The following is a 24,693-nucleotide window of genomic DNA, read 5'->3' as shown; positions in this document are numbered from 1 at the left end:
TGAGCCACCCTGGAGCCCCTCCCCAGTCATTTCTAAGGCTAGGAGACACTAGATTGATTTCAGGACTACCGCTTTTGGGTCTCTCCAAAGCACAGTGTATTTCAAGAGCTATGAGCTTCTTTATACAAGTCCAGGTGGTATAAGCTAAGAGAGTAGGTTCAGCTCCTTTAGGAGCCAACAAGTGTCCCGAGGGCCTGGGCCAAATTATTCATCGTCGCATCCTTTACGTGTGGGATGCAACAGCCTCCATCAGTTCGTTCGGAGTAATGGAAACCCAAGCGCCCGGAAGCTCGGCCGGCCTCTTCTACTCTGGCGAAAACGAATCATAGAGATATGGCTTGCCAGAGAGCCAGGGATGGGAGGGGCTGGTGAGCAACCGGAAGTAGCGGTACGAGCGGGTCAGCCATTATTCTGGTCCTCGGCCGCAGTTGCGTCCTGTTCCCGTGTCATCTCTTGGAGTTCTGGTGCCCGGGCGGCGGTACCTAAGGCCGGAAGCGCAGCGGGAATCCCGGGTGAGCGGGGTAAGCTGGGGTCGGGTGGGCGGCCGGAGAAGCGAGCATGAGCTCCCTAGGGCAGCGCACACCTAGCCGACCCCTCCTGGCCACTGGCCCCCAGCACGGCCCCTACTCAGTTCCGTGTTGGCGTGGACGCCGTGGCTTGGACTGGGCAGATGGCGGCGTGGGGAAGGTAGTGAAGACAGCACCTCTGAGTCTTTGTGTGTCTGTGGTGCTCGAGTCAAACAATGAGGACAGCTGCCTCAGTAGCCGGGCCTTTCTGCTTTTCCCAGTCTTTTCTGAGGCTGGTAGAGACAGCTTGGGAGTTCCTAGAGCCGTGGCAACCAGACTCCTGGGGACTTTTTTGTTTTTTGTTTTTTGGTAGGGATGGATTACTTTTTATCTTTTAATTTTGTGTTGTAATGGTGTTTAAAAAGCATACTTACACCACCCATGCCGCCATTATTTAATATATATATTCATTCATTTATTTTGAGAGAAAGAGAGAGAATCCCAAGCAGGCTGTGCTCTGCGTTGTCAGCGCAGAGCCGGATGCAGTGCTCCATCTCAACAACCGTGAGTGAGATCATGACCTTAAATGAAATCAGGAGTCTGTTGGCCAGCCCACTGAGCCACCCAGGTGCCCCAAAGGAATATATTTTAAAGCTAAGTACTGACACTGTAAGCTCGGAATAAATGCCATCGTTTGCAAGAAAGGTCATTGCCAACCTCTGTTAGTCACTGTGTATAGTTACTGTATTTTTTGTTTTACAGTTTGCCAGATTAAATCTTTGTAATGAACTGGTGTTTGGAAACTTTTGGTTTAGAATGGATGTTGTTTGGCTTTCAGAAGTCTTTTAGATGGAAGTATTTTGGACTTTTGGAATTAAAATCCCTGATTTCAGAATTTACTCCCACATACAACCAGTCAAATGGCCTTGAGTGAATTACTTAGCTCTTCTGAGCCTTCTCTTATTCTTTTTTAACTCAGAGCTCACAAATGTTTTGTGGGAAGTAAACAAAATGTATGTTGTAAGATTTATTTATATCTGTGAAGGAAGAGTAGAGTTCTAATAATTTACCGTAGAAGATCCTTTTCTCCCCTTTTATTTATTTTTCTCAAAATAAACTTTAGTTTTTAGAGCAGTTTTAGTTTCACACCAAAAGTGAGCAGAAAGCACAGAGATTTTCCATATACTTCCCTCATTCATGCACAGCTTCCCCCACTTATAACATCCCCCATAGACTGGTACATTTGTTAAAATCGATGAAACTACGTTGTCATGTCATAATCACCCAAATTCTATAGTCATTACATTAGGGTTCACTCTTGGTGGTATACATTCTATGGGTTTGGACATATGTAAAATGACATATATAATGTATCCACCATTATGGTATCGTGCAGAGTGGTTTCACTGCCCTAAAAATCCTCTCTGCTCTGCCTGTTCATCCCTCTCTTCTCCCACCCCCTGGCAACCATTGATATTTTTACTGACTCTGTAGTTTGACCTTTTTTTGAATGCCATGTATTTGGAATTGTACAGTAGATTGTCTCTTCAGATTGGTTTCTTTCACTTAGTAATGGGCATTTTAAGATTCCTCCACATCTTTTCATGGCTCGATAGCTCATTTCTTTTTGGTGCTGAATAATATTCCGTTGTTGGAATGTATTACATTTATCCATTCACCTTGTGAAGGACATCTCAGTTGCTTCCAGATTTTGGCAATTATTTATAATGCTGCTATAAACATTTGTGTGCAGATTTTTGTGTGGACATATGTTTTTAACTCCTTTCAATAAATACCAAAGGGCATGACTGCTGGATTGTATGTTAAAGAGTATGTTTAGTTTTGCAAGAAACTGCCAAAACAGTCTTCCAAAGTTGGCTGTACCATTTTGCATTCTCACCAGTAATGAATGAGAATTCCTGTTACTTCACATCCTCACCAGCTTTTGGTGGGGTTAGTATTCTGGATTTGGTGGTGTTAATAGGTGTGTAATGGTATTTCACTGTTGTTTTGACTTTCATTTCCCTGGTGGCATATGATGTGGAACATCTTTGTATATTCTTGTTTAGAATGTGTATATCTTCTTAAAAAATTTTTTTTAACATTTTATTTATTTTTGAGACAGGGAGAGACAGAGCATGAACAGGGGAGGGTCAGAGAGAGGGAGACACAGAATCTGAAACAGGCTCCAGGCTCTGAGCTGTCAGCACAGAGCCCGACGTGGGGCTCGAACCCACGGACCGTGAGATCATGACCTGAGCCGAAGTCAGCCGCTTAACCGACTGAGCCACCCAGGCGCCCCAAGAATGTGTATATCTTCTTTGGTGAGGTGTTGGTTAAGGTGTTTGGGCCATTTTTTTAATTGAGTTGTTTGTTTTCTTATTGTTGAGTTTTAAGAGTTCTTTGTATAATGTATAAAAAGGTTAACAGTCCTTTATCAGATTAAGTGTGTCTTTTGCAAATATTTTTCCCAGTCTATGGCTTGTTATCTCACTCTCTTGACATTGTCTTTCACAGTGCAGAAGTTTTTAAATTTTATCAAAGTTCAGTTTATTATTTTTTTTCACGAATCACACTTTTGTGTTTTATCTAAAGAGTCATCACTATACCCAAGATCATTTAGGTTTTCTTCTGTTATCTTCTAGGAGTTTCATAGTTTTGCATTTCACATTAAAAAAATTTTTTTTGGATGTTTATTTTTGAGAGAGAGGGAGAGACAGAGCATGAGCAAGGGAGGGGCAGAGAGAGAGGGAGACACAGAATCCAAAGAAAGCTCCAGGCCCCCAACTTTCAGCAGAGAGCCTGACATGGGGCTCGAACTCACGAACTGTGAGGTCATGACTTGAGCTGAAGTCAGATGCTTAACCAACTGAGCCACCCAGGTGCCTCTTGCATTTCACATTTAGATCCGTTTTGAGTTATTTTTGTGAAGGGTGTAAGATTTGTGTCTAAGTGATTTATCTATTTACTTATTTAGTTAGTCAGTATATAAGTATGTGGATGTCCAGTTGTCTTGGTACCATTTGTTGAAAAGACTCTTTATTCCATTGTATTTCCTTTGCTCCTTTATCAAATAACAGTTGACTATATTTATGTGGATCTATTTATGGGCTCTCTATTCTGTTCCATTAATTTGTTCTTTCACCAATACCACACTGTCTTCATTACTTCATGTTGTGTGGTGTCAGTCCTTCTACTTTGTCCTTTTTTTTGAATGTTTTATTGGTTATTCTGGGTCTTTTGCTTCTTGTATAAACTTCAGAGTGAGTTTGTTGGTGTCCACAAAATAACTTGCTGAGATTTTGATTGGCATTGCATTGAATCTGTAGATAAATTGGAAAGAACTGGCACTTTGGCAATATTGAATCTTTCGGTCTGTGAACATGGAATAGAAATCCTTTTTGAAAGTTCCTTTCCATCACCCACACCCAGATCAATTGCCAAGAACTGCTCAGTTTTTCTCAATTGTTTTATCCTTACTGCTGATTAGTGTAGAATTTCATCATTTGTTTGGACTATTGCAAAAACTTTACTGGCCTTCCTAAGATCCAGTCCTCCCTCCCCCATCATTCGTCCTATATAGATTTCTGACCTTGTTAGTACTTCCTTCACACTTAGAGTGGGAAAATCCTTTCTAACTCTGACACAAAACCCAGAGCCATAAAAAAAAAAAAAAATGATTGCATGGTGAAACAAATATAAAGAAAGTCACATGAGATATATGGCAAAGACATGACAAAGGAAAAATTTGCCACTCCTATCGTAACAAAGGACTAATTTTCCTTTTAAAAATACACTCATTTACTCAAAATGCAAGTTAGATTTGGTGAAGGAGTGAGGAAAAAGGTACTCCCATATTGCTCATGCTGGAAGTGTAAATTGTAAATTAGTCCAGGCCCAATGAAGGACTAATAGGCAATATCAAAATTATAAAGTCACATAAATTTTGATCCAGCAATTCTGCTTCGAGGAACTTTTCATGTGTATGCCTACCCACATGCAAATTGATAGATGCCCAGAGTTTTTCATGAGAATATTGTTAGTTAGAAAAGATTAAAAACTGCCCATCTGTGATAGAGTGGGTAAATAAATTATGATACACCCATACAGCAATACTATGCATCGGTAAAAAGACAGGAGGAGCTATGTGTGATAGGAAAGATCTCTAGGATACATTTTTTTTTTTTAAACAGATTTTATTTTTAAGTAATCTTAGGTAATCTACATCCAACCTAGGGCTTGAACTCACAACCCCAAGATCAAGAGTTGCATGCTGCACTGACTGAGGCAGCCAGGCATCCCTAAGATACATTGTTAATTGAGAAAAGGAAGATGCAGTACATGACTCATGGTGTCCTATCGTTTATGAAGAAATATATATATTATACATTGTTTTATATATATGCACATACACACATAATAACTGTAAAGATACATAAGATAAATAAGAAACTAATGGGAAGAGGGAAACTTTACACAGTATACATTTTATAATTTAAAACTTTGAATCAGTATTACCTATTTTAAAAAATAGCAGGGGCGCCTGGGTGGCGCAGTCGGTTAAGCGTCCGACTTCAGCCAGGTCACGATCTCGCGGTCCGGGAGTTCGAGCCCCGCGTCAGGCTCTGGGCTGATGGCTCAGAGCCTGGAGCCTGTTTCCGATTCTGTGTCTCCCTCTCTCTCTGCCCCTCTCCCGTTCATGCCCTGTCTCTCTCTGTCCCAAAAAAAATAAATAAACGTTGAAAAAAAAAATTAAAAAAAAATAACAAAAAATATAAAGTAAAATCTCTCTATTGGTTGCTTATCACATATAGTATGTGATCACCTCTTTGTTCTGCCTCTTAAGAGCCTTTAGAATTTGACTTCTGTTTACTTCTCGACTCTACTCCCATGGCCTTACCTCCAGAGTTTACTTCTCTGGTTTGCAAAGTACATTTTTTGTTTTGTTTTGTTTTTCCTCTTTCTTTTTTCTTTTTTCTTTTTTTTTCAAAGCACATTTGTAATAGAGCTATACTGTCATCCCCATGCTTTTGAAAATATAGTTTCTTTATTCCTGGAATGGCTTGCCTAATACTCCAGTGGTCTTTATTTTTCTTTAAAGCCCAATCCAAAATTACCTTCCATGAATTCTTTCTGTGCTTGTATGACCTCCTATTAATTTTACTTATACATTATATTGATATTGTGTTTACATTTCTGCCTCCTCTGTTCAATTATATACATGCTCCTTAAGGGTCCGAGTGTTAAATAAAATTAGTGAGAGTGCATTCGTATGTCATTGATAGTGTTTTAACCGTTATGACTTTGAAAGCTTAAAACTATTCTCATCTTCCAGCCCAACAGTTTTTTGTTTCTGGGAATTTTTCCTGAAAAAATAAGCAGAGGTATAACCAAAAATTCATCAGCAAAGATGTTCATTGTGGCCTAATTTATAATAAGAGGAAATTATAAATAATTTAATTGTTTAACAATAGGGGACTACTTAAGTATGCATAGTCTCATGTGCTCCTAAAATAATGATAAAGACTATGTGATGTCATGTTCATGAGATAACATGTGAGAAGCAAGTTACAGAGCTGTACTATTGGTTCCAATCATGTGATCCAAATCGGTACAGGGAGAAATGATCAGAAGATAATAGTACAAAACAATAGCAGTGATTATTCTTTGGTTTTGTGTGTTTTTTGATTTTACAAATTTTATGTTTTGTAATGAGAACAATAAATGTTATTTCTAAAAAAAGAAGATTTTTAGAGAGCAGCAAGCCTAAGTTTTGTATAATAAAAGTCAAATGTATCCAAATATTTTGATTAATGGATAAATAATTTTCAGAGAATCCAAAGTATATACAGTAAAGCTAACTTAGTTCAGCTTTTCTTTGTTAATTGAGAAGGTGTTAGGGTTTTGTCTTCTGTGTATCAGGATTAAGACCATACTTGTTAGGGGCGCCTGGGTGGCTCAGTTGGTTGAACGTCCACCTTCTGCTCAGGTCATGATCTTGTGGTTTGTGGGTTCAAGCCCTGCACTGGGCTCTGTGCTGACAGCTCAGAGCCTGGAGCCTGCTTTAGATTCTGTGTCTCCTTCTCTCTGCGCCCTCCCCTACTTGTGCTCTCTCTGTCTCAAAATAAACATTAAAAAAAAAAAAAAAAAAAAGACCATACTTGTTGACTGCACAGAACATAGGAAAGAGTGCTAATTAAAGAAGGATAGTAACTAATTTTTGAGTCCGTATACCAGGCACTGTCCAAAACTTGAAATGCATGTAGATGTCAAATTCTCACACAAGCCTCTGAGATAGGAACTGTTATTACCCCTATTTTGCTGGTTAAGAAACTGAGACTCAAAGGGGTGCCTGGGTGACTCAGTTGGTTAAGCGTCTGACTCTTGGTTTCAGCTCGGGTCATGATCTCACGGTTCGTAGGCTCAAGCCCTGTGTTGGGCTCCGTGCTGACAGTGTGGAGCCTGCTTGGGATTTTCTCTCCATCTCTCTTTGCCCCTCACCTGCTTGTGCGTCCTCTCTCTTGCTCGCTCGCTCTCTCTCAAAATAAATAAGCTTAAAAAAAAAAAAAAAAGAACTAAAACTCGGAAGTGAGGTAACTTATTCAGGGTCACACAGGAGTAGCCAGGATGCCCATTGTTAGAGTGGTAGATAAAGGATTTACTGTAATTAGGTGGAGGAGACACTGTGAATGCAGACTAAAGGAATTTGGGGGCATGTGGGTGGCTCATTCGGTTAAGCATCTGGACTCAAGTCATGATCTCAGGGTTTGTGAGTTCAAGCCCCACATGGAGTTCTGCACTGTAAGCAGAGCCTGCTTGGGATTCTCTTTCTCCCTCTCTGCTCTTCCCCTGCTCATGTGTGCGCGTACGCGCTCTCTCTCAAAATAAATAAACATTAAAAAAAAGACTAAAGGAATTTCATATCTTTGGTTGTAGCAGTGGTCTGGGTAACATGAGTGTCTATGTCTTCAGAGCCTTGGGCAGGGGCTTCTGTCAGAGGAAGCACTGCTCAGCACCTAGAAACTTGTGTTCAGGGAGGTTCTCTTCATCACTAGAAACTGGGGGCTCGAAAACTTGGTTGTTCCTTTGGGTTAATGTTATCAATGACTTCTTGAGGTCTTCTAGATGATGTTCTCCAAGCTTTAAGGAAGAAATCAAGCAAGGATCGAGGGGACCCGGAGAGGAGCCTATCTTAAATGACAACAATGACAAGAGAAAATTGGGGCCACAATGCTCTGAGACAAGAGGGTCTTGTTAAAGGGAAGGATGATACTTGGAAATGGGGAACCAGCTTCCAAGGAAGCAGCTCCTCTGTTTGGGAGACCTCCCACCTGCACTTTAGACAGTTACGTTACCATGAGACATCTGGACCCCAGGAGGCGCTGATCCGGCTCCGGGAGCTCTGTCGCCGGTGGCTGAGGCCAGAAGCACGTACCAAGGCCCAGATCCTGGAGCTGCTGGTCCTGGAGCAGTTCCTGAGCATCTTGCCTGGGGAGATTCGGACCTGGGTGCAGATCCATCGCCCTGGGAGTGGTGAGGAGGCCGTGGCCCTGGTAGAGGAGCTACAGCAAGACCTCGATGGACCAGCACTGAAAGTGAGAACGGGGGAGGGGAGAGAGTTTGGGATGGAAGGCAGGAGAGAATTGAGCCAGGGCAAGCTGTGCCGGAGGGTGATCCTGTGATTTTCATAAATAATTAATAGCACATTAGCCACCCTAATGCTTATTACAGCAGGTTCATGAGCTATTTCACATCATGGCATATCTGCAGAGAAGTGGATTTATGACTGGGGCCTTGGGCCCAATTCAGAAGTAGCACAAAGGCATTAACTGTGCTTTGTCCTTCTGGGTGATGCTTGCTAATGCTGAGGTTTGGTTCAGTAATCTGAAAAACATAGTGTTTCTAAGTATTTCCCTAAACAGAAGCATATGTATTGTTTGTATTAAGTCTGGAAAGGCAAGGGGGAGCAAGACTGAAGCTTTCTTAATCTGGCAGGATCTCCCTATGTGTGCCCCTAGGGATTCTCTGACCCAGGGAATCTTACTTCTGGAAAGATTTTATATTCTTGACCATTAAATTGGAATCTTAATATATTTCCTAGTGTGTGTTAGATCTCTTTCTGTCAATCTGTAGTCCACTAGAAACATTTGTACGTAAGGAAGTCTGAACTTAAGTTCAGACTTAAGTTAACTTAACTTAAACTTGGGAATGGCGCCAGGGATGGGCTTGTTTATTTTAATCATAAAAATGAAGAATTTTAGAGCTAAATATTTCATTATAAAGCACTAATCCATCCTCATTTAAGAGATAAAAAAATGGAGACAGAAAAAGTTTCACTCGATTGCATTGTGTCAGATAGCTAGCTAGCAACAAAACCATGTGTCGACTCTAGTGTTCCTTCTCTTGGGGCAAGAAGGGATAACAAAGGGGTAAATAGGTAGAAGAGTATATTGAACCTAAGTCTGATCTAAAACCAGATCTAGAGCTAAAACCCATTCCTTTGTGACTTGTTACTTCCCATTTGATTCTTAGCCCACACCCAGGTGTGGCTTTGTTTCCACCATTCTGTTCAGTCTCAGTGGGGGAGAGGTCACCAGTGCCATGAGTGGAGCTAGAGGGCCAGCTCCATTGTTCTCAAGGCAAAACTTTACTGCTGTTTTGATGCTCCGTACTTGAGGTGGGTCTCTGATCTCATAGTTCGTTCTAGACTGTGGGCAGAAAGAGGTCCATGGTGGTTAGGTGAGTCCATTTTCTGGAGGTACAAGAAGAGTTGGCTTATTTTGTTTTGCTTATTCTCAGGTTCCAGTTCTTGTTCAGGACCAGGACATTCTCCAGGAGGGGATGAGTACTCCAGGAGCAGCAGTTCCTCATGCACCCAGTGGCAGCCACATAGCTGAAATTTGCCAAAATCCTTTTACTGACCCAGTGGTGTTCAATCTCCAGGATCCTCAACATGGTACTTGGTGGCCCTGGCTTTGGACTTTCTCAGAATCTTTATTATGGCTCATCCCCGTACTCCCAGTTAGTTGCTTCCTCTCCTGTCTTGTATATGAAACCCTTGTGGTACCAAGTTCTTTCTGCTCTTCCCTACCTGCCCTTTCCTGGGTCCCTCTTACCTTTAATTTCTTTTTTTTTTTATATTTATTTACTTTTTTTGAGAGAGGGAGAGAGACAGAGTGCAAGCAGGGGAGGGGCAGAGAGAGAGAGGGAGACACAGGGTCACTCAAAAGGTTTGTAAGTCATTTTATAGCCATCATTGTCTAGACCTGGGAGTTCTGGGTCTTTCTGAATTCTTTGTTTGTCAAAGATACAGGACTTGGAGTAGTGGGCAGGAACAGCAGTAACTTCACATGTAGCTTTTTCTCCTTCCTCAGATTCTCCTGCCCCTGAAGCTTCTGCCCTTTCCCAGGAAGAGAATCCAAGAAATCAATTAATGGCCCTCATGCTCCTAACAGCCCAGCCCCAGGTAAGGTTTGCATTCTCTTTCCTTCCTAAGGCCCTCTCTGCACTACCAAACTGGCTGAGGTGCCCTCTGTCATCCTAATGTTTGGGGCCCAGTCAGTTCTTGTCTCTAAATCACAGTCCAAGCGTTTGGAGGGTAGACTTTATGTGGGGTTTCATTAGGACTCTTTGATTGTTCTTGTTCATCTCAGTAGGGGAGCTCCAAGGCACGGAGAATCTCACATACTCCTGTTATTTCAGGAGTTGGTGATGTTTGAGGAGGTGTCAGTATGCTTCACTTCAGAGGAATGGGAGTGTCTGGGCCCAATTCAGAGGGCCTTGTACTGGGATGTGATGCTGGAGAATTATGGAAATGTGACCTCCCTAGGTAAGGACTCTTTCTTCCCATCATTCTTACCTTTATTTCATTAGTCTTTGTTCTCTGATTATGAAAGTAGTATATTTTGGAATACATAGAATATTAGAAAGAAGAAAATATAACTTTGTTAAACCCACTGTAGACAACTACTATCAAAATTTTGACATATTACCTTTGTTTTTTTTCTATATGAGTTTTTTTATTGGCTACATAATTTGTGCCATAATTCAGCCATTTCCTTATTTTAGATAATTCTCTAATAGTCTATCCCTATACCTAGGGTCTTTCTTTGTTTCTCATTATTTTTTAGAAGTAGAATTACTAGGCTTAAGTTTGAATTGTTATGCAGTTCTTGCCTCATACTGCCAAATTCCTTTCCATAGTGATTTCTGGGATCCCCGCGGAGTGTTACATAAGAATGCTTCTTTTGCTCTGCCTTTATTGGTGCTGTGTAATCCCATTCTTTTAAATGGTTGCTGGTAGGATTTTCTAAAGTTATATCTTTATACTCTGGTGGATTTTTCTGACTATTAATAAAGTAAGAACATTTAAAAGTACTTAGTAGGCATTTGTGCTTCCAATAGACATTAAAATATCTATCATGTGGTGGAAATGATGTGATTCTGCCATTAGCTTATCGTGGTTTGGGAAATGAGCATAGAAAGAATAAACAAAGCAGAGTAAAATAAGAATGAACAAAGCAGAGTATAAGACTGTGATAAACCTTTTCAGATGGAAATGAAGGGGACAAAGCAACCATTACCGTTTCTGGGACTAGGAAAGGCCATAAAAGAGGTAGCTTTGGGGGTGCGTGGGTGGCTCAGTTGGTTAAGCATCCAGCTTTGACTCAGGTCACAATTTCATGGTTCGTGGGTTCAAGCCCTGCATCGGGCTCTGTGCTGACAGCTCAGAGCCTGGAGCCTGCTTCACATTCTGTGTTTCCCTCTCCCTCTGCCCCTATCTTGCTTGTGCTCTTTCTCTTTCTGTCTCTCAACAATAAATAAATGTTAAAAAAAAAAAAAAAAGTAGCTTTGTGCTGGACTTTGAAGAAAAAGGTAAGATTTTGTTTGGAAAAATAGACATTAAAAATTGAGGAATCAGGGGCGCCTGGGTGGTTCAGTCGGTTAAGCATCCGACTTCGGCCCAGGTCACGATCTCGCGGTATGTGAGTTCGAGCCCCGCGTCGGGCTCTGTGCTGACTGCTCAGAGCCTGGAGCCTGTTTCAGATTCTGTGTCTCCCTCTCTCTCTGCCCCTCCCCCGTTCATGCTCTGTCTCTCTCTGTCTCAAAAATAAATGTGTTAAAAAAATAAAAAATAAAAAAAAAATTGAGGAATCAACTAATGCACTGATCGAATTTATACTGAAATACAGATTCATAATATCAGCTTAAATAGCTGCATAGTATGTAGTATTCCATTGTTTATGTATCATGCTTTACCTTGACAGCTTTATGATACTGAATTTCTGTTTAAGAACATTACATGCTTTTCTATTGGTTAAGCACTGCCTTTATGTTTCAGGCCTGTTTAAAATTGTCTTCATCTAGATCTTGTATATTTCAGGTTACATTGGTTCTTCGAAATTGGAGTCTTTTCTGATGTTTTCTAATTAACTATGGTTTACATATGTGAAAATACTGATTTTTTTTTTTGCCATGTCTCAACCTTACTATTTTATTGTCTACAGTAATGTATACTGTATATTTTTACAATTAATGAGGATATATCTTTTTTTTTCTTTTTTTTTTTTTTTTTCAACGTTTATTTATTTTTGGGATAGAGAGAGACAGAGCATGAACGGGGGAGGGGCAGAGAGAGAGGGAGACACAGAATCGGAAACTGGCTCCAGGCTCTGAGCCATCAGCCCAGAGCCTGACGCGGGGCTTGAACTCCCGGACCGCGAGATCGTGACCTGGCTGAAGTCGGACGCTTAACCGACTGCGCCACCCAGGCGCCCCGAGGATATATCTTTTATGATCTCAGATGTACCGATAGTGGGCCCAACATTCTGTAGATTTTATTTATTTTTTATAAATTTTATTTTTTTAATGTTTTCTTATTATTTATTTTGGGGGGAAGGGGCAGAGAGAGAGGGAAACAGAGCATCTAAAGTGGGCTCCGCGCTGATGGCAGAGAGCCTGATGTGGGACTCGAACCCATGAACTGTGAGATCAAGTTGGATGTTTAACAGACCGAGCCACCCAGGTACCCTAAGTCCCAGTAAATTTTTTTTTAAATGTTTATTTATTTTTGAGAGAGAGAGACAGACAGAGTGTGAGCAGGGGAGGGGCAGAGAGAGACAGAGACACAGATTGTGAAGCAGGCTCCAGGCTCTGAGCTGTCAGCACAGAGCCTAACATGGGGCTCAAACTCACAGACCATAAGATCATGACCTGAGCTGAAGTCTGATGCTTAACTGGCTGAGCCACCTAGGCACCCCTAGATTTTATATTACATGTTACCAAACTGCTTTCTACCAGTGATGTACCAATTTACATTCCCATGAAAAGAGTAAAAGAGGGCCCATTTCTCTTATACGTGCTTATGATTTGATCATTGTTTTAAATCTCTGCTGGGTAGATGACAAATACTATTTTTCTGGTTGTCATTTCTTTGATTATTGTGTGGGGAAATCCTTTCACATGTTTATTGGTTTCACTCCTATTCGTATACTTTCTACATATTTCTTTTATTTATTAAACTGCTGACCCTTTGTCAAGTATTGCGTATATTTTTCCCATTTTTTTGCCTTTTAATGTTATTTATGAGTTGTTTTTTTTTAAGACCTAGAAAATCTTTTATGGTAGCATTAAACTTAGCAGTGTTTTCCTTTATAGTCTTTGTTGTCTTCTCAGTAAAATTGTTTTTTAAAAAATCACTCGTATTTTTTTCGGATACTTTTACTGTTTCATTTTTTTTTAATGTTTATTCATTTTTGAGAGAGAGAGGGTACAAGCAGGAGAGGGACAGAGAGAGGGGGACAGAGCATCCAAAGCAGGTTCTGCACTGACAGCAGAGATCCCAATACAGGGCTCAAACTCTCAAACCGTGAGATCATGACCTGAGCCATTCGGACACTTAACTAACTGAGCCACCCAGGTGCCCCTACTGTTTCATTTTTACATTTGAGCTTTACATGATCTAAAAATTATCTTGATCTACAGAATGACATAGGAACCCAGTTTGTTTTTTTAACCCAAATGACTTTTAGTAGTTGCAATGCTATTTACTCAATAATCCATCTTTTCTAAGAGTTTTTTAAATGTTTTATGAGTAAATTGGTGAATTTTATGAACACTCACCATGGATCCGTGTAACTCATGCTGTAAGCCAAAATAAATTCTCGATTAGTCTAAGAGTTAAACTAAAGAAGAAGGAGGAGGAGGAGAGGAGGAGGAGGAAAGGGAGGAGGAGGAGGAAATGGAATTGCTTATTCTAGCTCTTTGAGGAAAGAGAAGTTTGAATCAACTTTATTAAATAAGATACTCTTTAACTGCAGTGTTGTTGGGGCTTTAGCAAGCAGATACCCAGGTGTTTATGCCCTTTGACCTAGTGATTTTCATTTGAGGAGGATACCTTAAGGAGATTGTTCAGAAAGAGGAAAATAAATAATATGTCTAATAGTGCCAGTAAAGTATTTATAATGGTTAAAAGTTGAGCACAAGCAAATTCACCAAGATAGAGAAAGTACTAAGCAAACTGTGGTGTTTTGACTTGGAATTATACTATGACATTATCAAATATGACAATTCTGTGCACTCAGTTTCCATGCATGGATAAACTGGTAGAAAAGCAGATTCTCAGATGGCTTGCATACACTGCTTCAATATGTAAAAGATTTGTATACGTTTATTTAAGAGATTGGAATAGAATTTGAAGGAAATTAAAGAAATAGTACTTCCTGTGTCAAAGTTAGCCCCTGCCTTCAAACATTCAAATTGGATTGGTAGACATTTACACTAATAATTACAATACCCTGTGGCAGATGCTATATAATAAAATGTGCACAAGCGTGGGAGCCCATAGGAGCTTGGGATGGTGGAGGGACTGGGAGAGTCGGGGCAGGGGTGGGTGGCTCAGGGAAAGATTTATAGAGGGGGTGACTTTTTATTTTAATAACAGTTTTATTGAGATACAATGTATGTACCATGTGGCTCACCCAATTAAAGGTTACAGTGCTTTAATTAGTATACACACAGAGCTGTGCGACCCTCATCACAATTAATTTTATAACAGTTCATCACTCCAAAAGAAACCTTATATCATATAGCAGTCATACTCATTTCACCCAACTGCTCCTCCAACCCAGCCCTAGGCAACCACTGATCGGCTTTCTGTCTCTCTAGATTTGCCTGTTCTATGGACATTTTATGTAAATGAAATCACACAGGTCTTCTGCAGCTGCTTTTACTTGGCATAATGTTCTCAAGGTTCATCCATGTTATAGCATGTATTAATACTTTATTCCTTTTATCCGTTTATTTATTATTATTTTTGAATGTTTTTATTTATTTTTGAGAGACGGAGAGACCGAGCATGAGTGGGAGACAGAGAGAGAGGGAGACACAGAAGCCAAAGCAGGCTCTGGGCTCTGAGCTGTCAGCACAGAGCCCAACATGGGGCTCGAACTGGTGAACCGCGAGATCATGACCTGAGCCAAAGTTGGACACTCAACTGACTGAGCCACCCACGCACCCCTACTTTATTCCTTTTAATGATATTCTCTTGTGTGTATATATCACATTTTCTTGATTCATTCATCAGTTGATGGTCATTGAAAAATGTTGCTTCCACCTTTGAGCTGTTGTATAAACAACACTGCTGTAAATATTTGTGTACAAGTTTTTCTGTGGATGTGTATATTTTTATTTCTCTTGGAAGTATACCAGGAAGTGGAATTTCTGGGTCATATGGTAACTCTATGTTTAATCATATAAGGAGCTGACACTTCCAAAGTTGCTGCACCATTTTACACTCTCACCAGTAGTGTATAAGGGTTCCAATTTCTCCAGATCTTTCCCAGCTTTATTATCACACTTTCTGATTTAGCCATCTTAGTAGGTCTAAAAAGATCTCATTGTGGTTTTCATTTGCATTTCCCTGATGGCTAAAGATGTTGTGCAACTTTTCATGTGCTTATGGGCTGTTTGTATGTCTTTGATGCAATGTCTTTTCATTATTCTTCGCCTATATTTTAATTGGGTTGTCTTTTTATTGTTGATTTGTAGGAGTTTTTATATTTTAGATACAAATACCTTACCAGATATGGGACTTTCAAGTATTTTCTCCCATTCTGTGAGTTGTCTTTTCACTTTGTCAGTGGTGTCCTTTGAAACACAAACGTTACTAATTATGATGAATTTCAGTTTACTTTTTCTTTTGTTGCTTATGTTTTGGTGTCATCTAAGAAACTATTGCCTAATCCAAGGTCATTAAAATTTATGTCTATGTTTTCTTCTAACAGTTTTATAGTTTTAGTTCTTATGTTTAGGTCTCTTTGATCCATTTTGAGTAATTTTTGTATATGGTGTGATTAAGGTCCAACTTCATTCTTTCCATGTGCCTATTTCATTATCTCAGGACCATTTTTCCCCATTGAATTGTTTTGGTACCCTTTTGAGGATCAGTTAACCATAAATCAGTCCAGCTTATTTCTGGACTCTCAGTTCTATTCCTTTGATTGTATGTCTATCTTATGCCAGTGGCACCCTGTCTTATTACTGTTGTTTTGAAGTGTATTTTTTTTAAAGTTTATTTATTTATTTTGAGAGAGAGAGAGAGAATGAATGTGTGTGTTAGTGGGGGAGGGGCAGAGAGAGAGGGAGAGCGAGAATCCCAATATCAGTGCAGAGCCTGATGCAGCGCTTGTTATCTCACATCATGACCTAAGCCAAAATCAAGAGTCCAACCCTTAACCTACCAGCCACCCAGGTGCCCTTGAAGTACATTTTAAAATTAGGAAGTATGAAGGCCACCTGGGTGGCTCAGTCGGTTAAGTGTCCAACTCCTGGTTTTGGCTCAGGTCATGATCTCACGGTTCGTGAGTTCGAGCCCCACGTTGGACTGTGCACTGATGGTACAGAGCCTGCTTGGGTCTCTCTCTCTCCCTCTCTCTGTCCCTCCACCGCTCACTCGCTGTTTCTCAAAATAAATAAACATTTAGATAATAAAATTGGGAAGTATGAGCCTTTCAACTGTGTTCTTCTTTTTCAATATTGTTTTAGCTGTTCTTGGCCTGTTGAGTTTCCATATTGATTTTAGGATTAGTTTGTCAATTTCTGTGAAGAAGCCATCTGGGATTATGATAGGGGTTGCACTGAATTTTTAGATCAATGTGGAGATTATTGCTGTTTTAACAATGTTAAGTCTTCCAGTCCATGAACATGGGATATGTTGATATGTTGATATGTTTTCATTTATGTAGTCTTTAACTTCTTTAAACAGTGTTTTGTAGTTTTCAGAGTGTAAGTTTTGTATTTTTTAAAATTTATGCCTTTCTCCTTCAGCAACCTTAAAGATTTAAGGGGCAAAATTTTTCAGGGATATATGATGAGGGAGCATAAGACAAGCTGATACCCTGCAAACACCCTTACCCCAGGTGAGATAATGTGTGACATTCCTCAGGCATTCAGGCTACCTGGAAAGGGAAAAATAATGGTTAATTGATAGAGACCAGTCATGTAGGATATGAGTCTTCATCAGTTTATGAATGTCTTAGTAAATTATAAGAAAAAGGCAATCTTATTAATAGCCTAATCTCCAGAAACCATAGCCTCAGTTTCCCTAACATCACCCTTCCCTCCAATAGTGGTGTGGGGATCGAAGGCAAGAAGGAAATGGCAGATAAGATTACATTTCCTTATAACCTGCAGCCCGTTGACAGATACTTGAGGCAAATACGGAATATAACATTTCTCCAAGAACTCCCTACCGTCTTAATGTTAATGCCTTACTGGAGGAAAACCAACCTTAGTTTGACAATAGCTAGACCTCCAGTAGCTTATGAGTCCTCTTTAGCATATGAAAGTCCTTCTGGAGGCCTCCCTTTTGTCTTTACCTTCCCCAACTCCAGAGTATATAACCAGTCACTCTTCACAACCCTCGTGCAGCTCTTTCTGCCTAATAAAATCACCTTTTTGCACCCTTCCCCCAAATCAGTCAATCAATCAATCAGTTTATTCCTAAGTCTTTTACTCTTTCTTAGGCTGTTTTTCTTGATTTCCCTTTAGGATGGTTCAGTACTGGCATGTAGAAATCCTACTGATTTTTGTTTATTGATCTTGTATCCTGAAATCTTTCTGTACTTATTTAGTTCTAACAGTTTTTTTTGGTAGATTCTTTAGGATTTTCTTTTTTTTTTTTTCTTTTTTAAATGTTTATTTTGTGAGAGATAGATCATGAGCAGGGGAGGAGCAGAGAGAGAGAGAGGGAGAGAGAGAATCCTAAGCAGGCTCTGCGCTGTCTGTGCAGAGCCCTACATGGGACTCAATCTCACTAACTATGAGATCATGACCCGACCCAAAATGGAAGAGTTAGATGCTTAACTGACTGAGCTACCCAGGTGCCCCTTTAGGATTCTACATGTAAGATCTTGTCATCTGCAAAGAGAATAGTTTTACTTGTTCCTTTTCAATCTGGATGACTTATTTTTTTCTCTTGCCTAATTCCCTTGCTAAAACCTGCAGTATATATTGCATAGAAGTGGCAAGAGCAGAAATCCTTTTCTTGTTACTGTTCTTAGAGAGAAAGCATCAGTCGTTCATCATTAACTATGATGTTAGCTTTCGATTTTTTTGTAGGTCTCTGAACTTCCCTTATATTCCTACTTTGTTATTCATGAAGGGTTGTTGGATTTTTACCAGATGCTTTTTCTGCATCTGTTGAGATGATTATGTGATTTTTGTCCTTCAATCCACTGATATGATGTATTACATTAATTGATTTTCCAAAATTATACCAACACTGCTTTCCTATGATAAATCCCACTTGGTCATGGTGTATAATTTTTTTCATGTGTTGCTGGATTAAGTTGGCTAATATTCTGTTGAGAATTTTTAGGTCTATATTCATACATTTGTAGGTTTCTTTCTTTTCCTTTTTCTTTTTTTGTGATATCTTTTTCTGGTTTTGGCATCAGGGTAATACTGATCTCATAGAATGAGTTGTAAAGTGGTCCCAACTCTTCTGTTTCTTGGAAGAGTTTGTGAAAAATTGGTATTAAATTTTTTTTTTTTTGGTATTAATTTCTTTTAAAGGTTGTTAGAGTTCATCAGTGAAGGGACGCCTGGGTGGCTTGGTCAGTTAAGCGCCTGACTTCGGCTCAGGTCATGATCTCATGGTCCGTGAGTTCGAGCCCCGCGTCGGGCTCTGTGCTGACCGCTCAGAGCCTGCAGCCTGTTTCAGATTCTGTGTCTCCCTCTCTGTCTGCCCCTCCCCTGTTCATGCTCTGTCTCTCTCTGTCTCAAAAATAAATAAACGTTAAAAAAAAAAAAATAAAAAAAAAAAAAGAATTCATCATTGAAGCATTCTGGGCCTGGGCTTTTCTTTGCAGGTGTTTTATTATTATTATTATTATTATTATTATTATTATTATTATTATGGAGTCAATCTCTTTTTATAGATCTATTCAGATCTTCTGTTTCTTTTTGAGTCCCTTTTAGTAATTTGTGTCTTTCTAGGAATTTGCCTATTGCATCTTAAATTGTTCAATTTAAGCATTTCTAGTATTCCCTTATAATCCTTTTTATTTCTGTAATATTTGGTAATGTCCAGAGAGGGTGATTTTTGAGCTTAAGGGTGTAGGTATTGGGCTTGTAGTGAATTGAGAAGAGGAAGAACGACAATTCAGGAAGAGAAAAAAGCATGGGCACTGATAGGAAAGCAAAAACATGACATGTTTGGGCATCTGCATGTAGTTCTTTCTGGCTAGAGTCTAGGGGCATAAAGAGTACTGGTAAAAAATAAAGCCAGAAAGATACGCAGGAAGTAGATGAGGGCATCTCTTGGGCTATGCTGGTTATTTGTGCTTTATCCTGTAGGTAGTTAAGAATCATTTGTTTTGAACAGGTGAGTGACACGGTCAGATTTACTTATTGGAAAGATAATTGGTGATGGAGTGGACATGGATTAAAGAGGGGAGGCTTGGAAGTAGAGAAGCCTGTCTGTTTCTTGTAGACTTCATTCAAGATTGCAGAAAGTAATCAGGTTCCTCTATCAATCTGACATTTTTCTACCAAGTCCTCTAAAGCTCAATAGGCCTACAGGTTGTGTGATTTCCATACTGAAATTTCAGATAGTTTAACTAGCAAATTACTGTGTATACAAGAATTGGCTGATTTCCCTTTTTTTTTTTTTTTTAAAGAATTTTAATCATTTTTTTCCTTTCAAGACATTTGGAATATTGAATATGAATTTTAAGGCATTTCTGTCTTTTTGTTTTCAAGTAAACACTGTGCCCAAAGTGGGGCTCAAATTCATAACCCCAAGATCAAGAGTTGCATGCTTGGGGTGCCTGGGTGGCTCAGTTGGTTAAGCGACTGACTCTTGGTTTTGGTTCAGTTCATGATCTCGCAGTTTGCGAGTTCAAGCCCTCCTCTGACTGCGCTGACAGTGTGGAACCTGCTTGGGATTCTCTCTCTCTCTCTCTCTCTCTCTCTCTCTCTCTCTGCCCCTCCCCACTAGCTCTCTCTCAAAATAAATAAATAAACTTTAAAAAAAAAGACTTGCATGCTTCACTGACTGAGCCAGCCAGACGCCCCAAGAATTGCTAATTTCTTAAACAATTTTTCATCTCAGTTAACCACTTACAACACTTCTACTTCCTAAAAGCACTTCTACTCCTTTAAAACACTTCTACTTCCACTTAAAGAGAATCTTCCTGAGACCAGCATCCAGCTTAAACTGTGAAACCATTCCTTCATCCAATCACTGTGGATAAGGAAACTGGAGTACCAATACTGGATAGGACACATGCTCATCCCTGTAGCCAGATGAAATAGTTTGATTGACAGCCCTGCCTGAATCCTGGAGAAAGGGGCAGTCGAGATGAGATAGGAAAACCTGACCTAAGGATGTAATTTAAGTTAACATTTATTGAATATTTTCTATCTTTACCATCTCATAAATTAAAGAAGTTTATAATGAAATAAAACGGCTACTCCTTTCCTATGTCTTTTCTCTCTATTTAGGTAGAAGAAGAGTGTTGTTCTACTCTAGTAGAAGATAATATTACTATTATTCACATTACTTTACTTATTAGGTAATTTGGGGAACTAGTTCATATTTTTTCCTCACGTTTGTGAGGAAAAATGTTTGTAAAAACATTTTCAAAAATATAAGTTCACATTTTATAACATTTGAGAACATCAGAGTAGAAAGGGACTTTGGCAGTTTACTAGTTCAGCTGCATCATTTTGTAGATACATTTATGTTTTTAAAATGTCTCTATGTTTTTTTCTTTTCATTCTGTATTTCTTCTAATATGAGTCTTAATCAGACCTGATGTTCCTGTGAAATTTTAAAATTTCCATTTCTCAATTTTAAAAGGAATAGTGGGAGTTATATATGAATTCTAAGCATTAAGTTGCTTTTTAGTGGATTTTTTTCCCTGTAGTTTACTTGCTTTCAAACAATTAAAAAATGTTTATGCCCTTGACTCTTCAAAAATTAAAGATTGCCTTTAGGGTTCTTAGGTATATTTTCTCTCCGTTCCTAGCATGAAGAAAATAAAAAGATAATTCTTTATAAGCCAAATGATTCTCCCTGTTCAATCTGACTTCCTGAGCCTCATGTCTGAACTGCCTACACATGATCTCATGTTATCTCTTTGGTTTTTTCTTGCATCTGTTTACTCAACATCATTTATATTTCTCCATCTGCTCCCTGAAGACAAAATGCTTAGAAGTGTCGGAGTGAGTTCTGTGTTAATCCACTGTGTCAGCCTTGTCAGGGTAGTATTCTGCCTCGTACCTTCATCTCGTGAAAAGTTCTTTTTGTATCCATATAAAAGTGTACCTCCTGGCTTGTTTGAAAATCATTTGAAGATCTTGTTCTTACTAATGTAGGGATGTGGTAACATTTGCGTTTTTAATTCCTTTTACCAGAATGGGAGACCATGACTGAGAATGAGGAGGTGACACCAAAGCCAAGCATTTCTCAAAGAGCAGATTCTCAGAAAGGAACATCCAAAAGACTTCAAGGAAGTGTTCCCCAGACCCTTGATTTTGAGGAGGAATGTGAATGGCAAATTGTGGCAAGTCAGTGGGGGACTGAAACAGGGGAAAGAGATACGCTGAAGAAAGGTCCCCTCTGTGAACGAGATACAAAGAAAAGGGCTCTACCAGAAAAACAAGGCCAAAAGTGGAAGGAATTTGGAGAAAGCTTGACTCTAGGTTCAGCTCTTTCTGAAAGTTTAATAGGTAATGAAGGAAAGAAGTTTTACAAATGTGATATATGTTGTAAACATTTCAATAAAATCTCCCATCTTATAAACCATCGGAGAATCCACACTGGTGAGAAGCCTCATAAATGTAAGGAGTGTGGAAAAGGCTTTATTCAGCGCTCAAGCCTTCTAATGCATTTACGCAACCATTCTGGGGAGAAACCTTATAAATGTAATGAATGTGGGAAAGCCTTCTCTCAAAGTGCTTACCTTCTAAACCATCAAAGAATCCACACTGGAGAGAAGCCTTATAAATGTAAGGAGTGTGGAAAGGGCTTCTATAGGCACTCAGGCCTTATTATACATCTAAGGCGCCATTCTGGGGAGAGACCTTACAAATGTAACGAGTGTGGGAAAGTTTTCTCTCAGAATGCTTACCTCATTGATCATCAGAGGCTCCACAAAGGGGAAGAGCCTTATAAATGTAACAAGTGTCAGAAAGCTTTCGTTCTGAAGAAGAGCCTCATTCTACACCAGAGAATCCACTCTGGGGAAAAACCCTATAAGTGTGATGAATGTGGGAAAACCTTTGCTCAGACCACTTACCTTGTTGACCATCAGCGACTCCACAGTGCAGAGAACCCGTACAAATGTAAAGAATGTGGAAAAGTTTTCATTCGGAGCAAAAGCCTTCTCTTACACCAGAGAGTACACACAGAAAAGAAGACTTTTGGTTGTAAAAAATGTGGGAAGATTTTCAATTCAAAGTCAAACCTCATTGACCATAAGAGGATGCACAGCAGAGAGAAACCATATAAATGTACTGAATGTGGGAAAGCCTTTACTCAGAGTGCTTACCTTTTTGACCATCAGAGACTCCACAATGGAGAGAAACCCTATGAATGTAATGAATGTGGGAAAGTTTTTATTTTAAAGAAGAGCCTCATTTTACATCAGAGGTTTCACACTGGAGAGAATCTCTATGAGTGTAAAGACTGTGGCAAGGTCTTTGGTTCTAACAGAAACCTCACTGACCATGAGAGACTCCACAATGGGGAGAAGCCCTATGAATGTCGAGAGTGTGGGAAAACTTTCATTATGAGCAAAAGTTTCATGGTCCATCAGAAACTACATACACAGGAGAAATCCTACAAATGTGAGGATTGTGGGAAGGCTTTTAGTTACAATTCAAGTCTGCTCGTACATCGGAGAATCCACACTGGGGAAAAGCCCTTTGAATGCAATGAGTGTGGAAGAGCTTTCAGTTCAAACAGAAACCTCATTGAACATAAGAGAATCCACAGTGGTGAGAAACCCTATGAGTGTAATGAGTGTGGTAAGTGCTTCATTTTGAAGAAAAGCCTCATTGGACATCAGAGGATTCACACAAGGGAAAAATCTTATAAATGCAGTGACTGTGGGAAAGTCTTCAGTTACCGCTCAAACCTTATAGCCCATCAGAGAATCCATACTGGTGAGAAGCCCTATGCATGTAATGAATGTGGGAAAGGCTTTACTTACAACAGAAACCTTATTGAACATCAGAGAATTCACAGTGGGGAAAAAACCTATGAATGTCACATATGTAGAAAAGTTCTTACCTCTAGTAGAAATCTTATGGTACATCAAAGAATCCACACTGGAGAGAAGCCATATAAATGTAACGAGTGTGGAAAAGACTTCAGTCAGAATAAAAACCTTGTTGTACATCAGAGGATGCACACCGGGGAAAAACCATATGAGTGTGAGAAGTGTAGAAAATCTTTTACTTCTAAGAGGAATTTAGTTGGCCACCAGAGAATCCATACAGGGGAGAAACCATATGGGTGTAATGATTGTAGTAAAGTTTTTAGGCAGAGAAAAAACCTTACTGTACATCAGAAAATTCATACAGATGGAAAACTCTGTGAATGTGATGAGTCTGAGAAGGAATTCTCTCAGACTTCAAACCTTCACCTTCAACAAGAAATCCATACTGTGCAGGGATTCTCTTGGCTCCAAAATGCCAATGAGTCTAAGACAGAGATTCAGAAAATCTAGTGTCATATGTAAAATGGGATAGAATTCCAACCTACCTAAGTAACTGTTAGACAAATGGCAGTATATCATTCTTGCAAGGAAAAAAAATCATGATTGACTCTTTTGTAAACCAGTGATTTGCATGTGGAAGAAAGCTAATGTAGACTTTCAAGACTGCAACAACGTAAACCAAATTCTAGTTAAAGAATACTTTGTTCCAGGCCATTTGTTATGACTCTAGAAAGGGACCTTAGAGCAATTAGACTCTGAAAAAAATTTATGAGATGTAATGATGTAGTTGTAAATGATAGCAAAAATATTTTTGTATTAAAAAATGGACATTGTTTCTGAAAGTGTGTAAATTGTACATTTTAAAAATTGCATCACTGCTACAGAAAGTCTCTGTGGACAGTATGATGGAGACATGCCAGACATGGATGTGGGTGGGCAAGAGTCTGCTGTTTGAGGGCAACTTAAGAAGAGTGCTGTATTTGGAATTAGAAGACCTAGTTTTAGGTCCTGGCTCTTTCTCTTACTAGCTATGTGATGTTGTTAAGTCAGTTTCTAGGCCTCAGTTTCTCTGTCAGTGAAATGCTGATATAATGCCTACCTCACAAGGTTTGAGGATTAAGTAAAGGATGTTTGTGAATGTACTTTGTGAAATAATTTAGTTGTCAATAAAGTTGGATAAAAGAGGTATGGTCAAAATACAGAACATGGCATAATGTAATGTTTGTTCATTACGTCAATGAACAATTGAATCCAGGAGCCTCAAAAACACTCATTTTTACAGTAAGAGGAAGTATGGTGGTAGATGGCTAACTTTGGATTTTAATAGTCTTAAGAAGACTTTTTAAAAATATAGCTTTCAGAATGAGTTAATAGATAATATGCGTAGTTTGTTTTGATAGCAAAGTATTGGCGTATTATGGAAAAAGCAATATTCTGTTCAGCTGTTAACACTGAAG

General features: G+C 39.4%; 1 protein-coding gene across 5 annotated transcripts; it reads left to right on the top strand.

The window, feature by feature from the left end:
• Positions 1-387: 387 nt before the first annotated feature.
• LOC125174695 (zinc finger protein 197) lies at positions 388-24,078 on the top strand. Of its 5 annotated transcripts, none has more exons than XM_047874344.1 (6): positions 388-512; positions 7,632-8,101; positions 9,306-9,462; positions 9,881-9,972; positions 10,209-10,335; positions 21,429-24,078. In XM_047874344.1, the coding sequence occupies exons 2-6, from the start codon at positions 7,703-7,705 to the stop codon at positions 23,744-23,746; spliced, it is 3,093 nt and encodes a 1,030-aa protein (XP_047730300.1). In that variant the 5' UTR covers positions 388-512; positions 7,632-7,702; the 3' UTR covers positions 23,747-24,078. The 5 variants fall into 5 exon arrangements, with proteins under 5 accessions (XP_047730300.1, XP_047730297.1, XP_047730299.1 ...); XM_047874341.1 differs by having other exon boundaries at positions 388-521; positions 7,623-8,101; XM_047874343.1 differs by having other exon boundaries at positions 408-512; positions 7,623-8,101.
• The last annotated feature ends 615 nt before the right edge of the window (positions 24,079-24,693 follow it).

This window comes from Prionailurus viverrinus, chromosome C2, assembly GCF_022837055.1.
Source record: "Prionailurus viverrinus isolate Anna chromosome C2, UM_Priviv_1.0, whole genome shotgun sequence".
NCBI lineage: Eukaryota > Metazoa > Chordata > Mammalia > Carnivora > Felidae > Prionailurus > Prionailurus viverrinus.
Note: the sequence above shows the minus strand (reverse complement) of the source record. Positions and strands in the feature narration are given on the sequence as shown.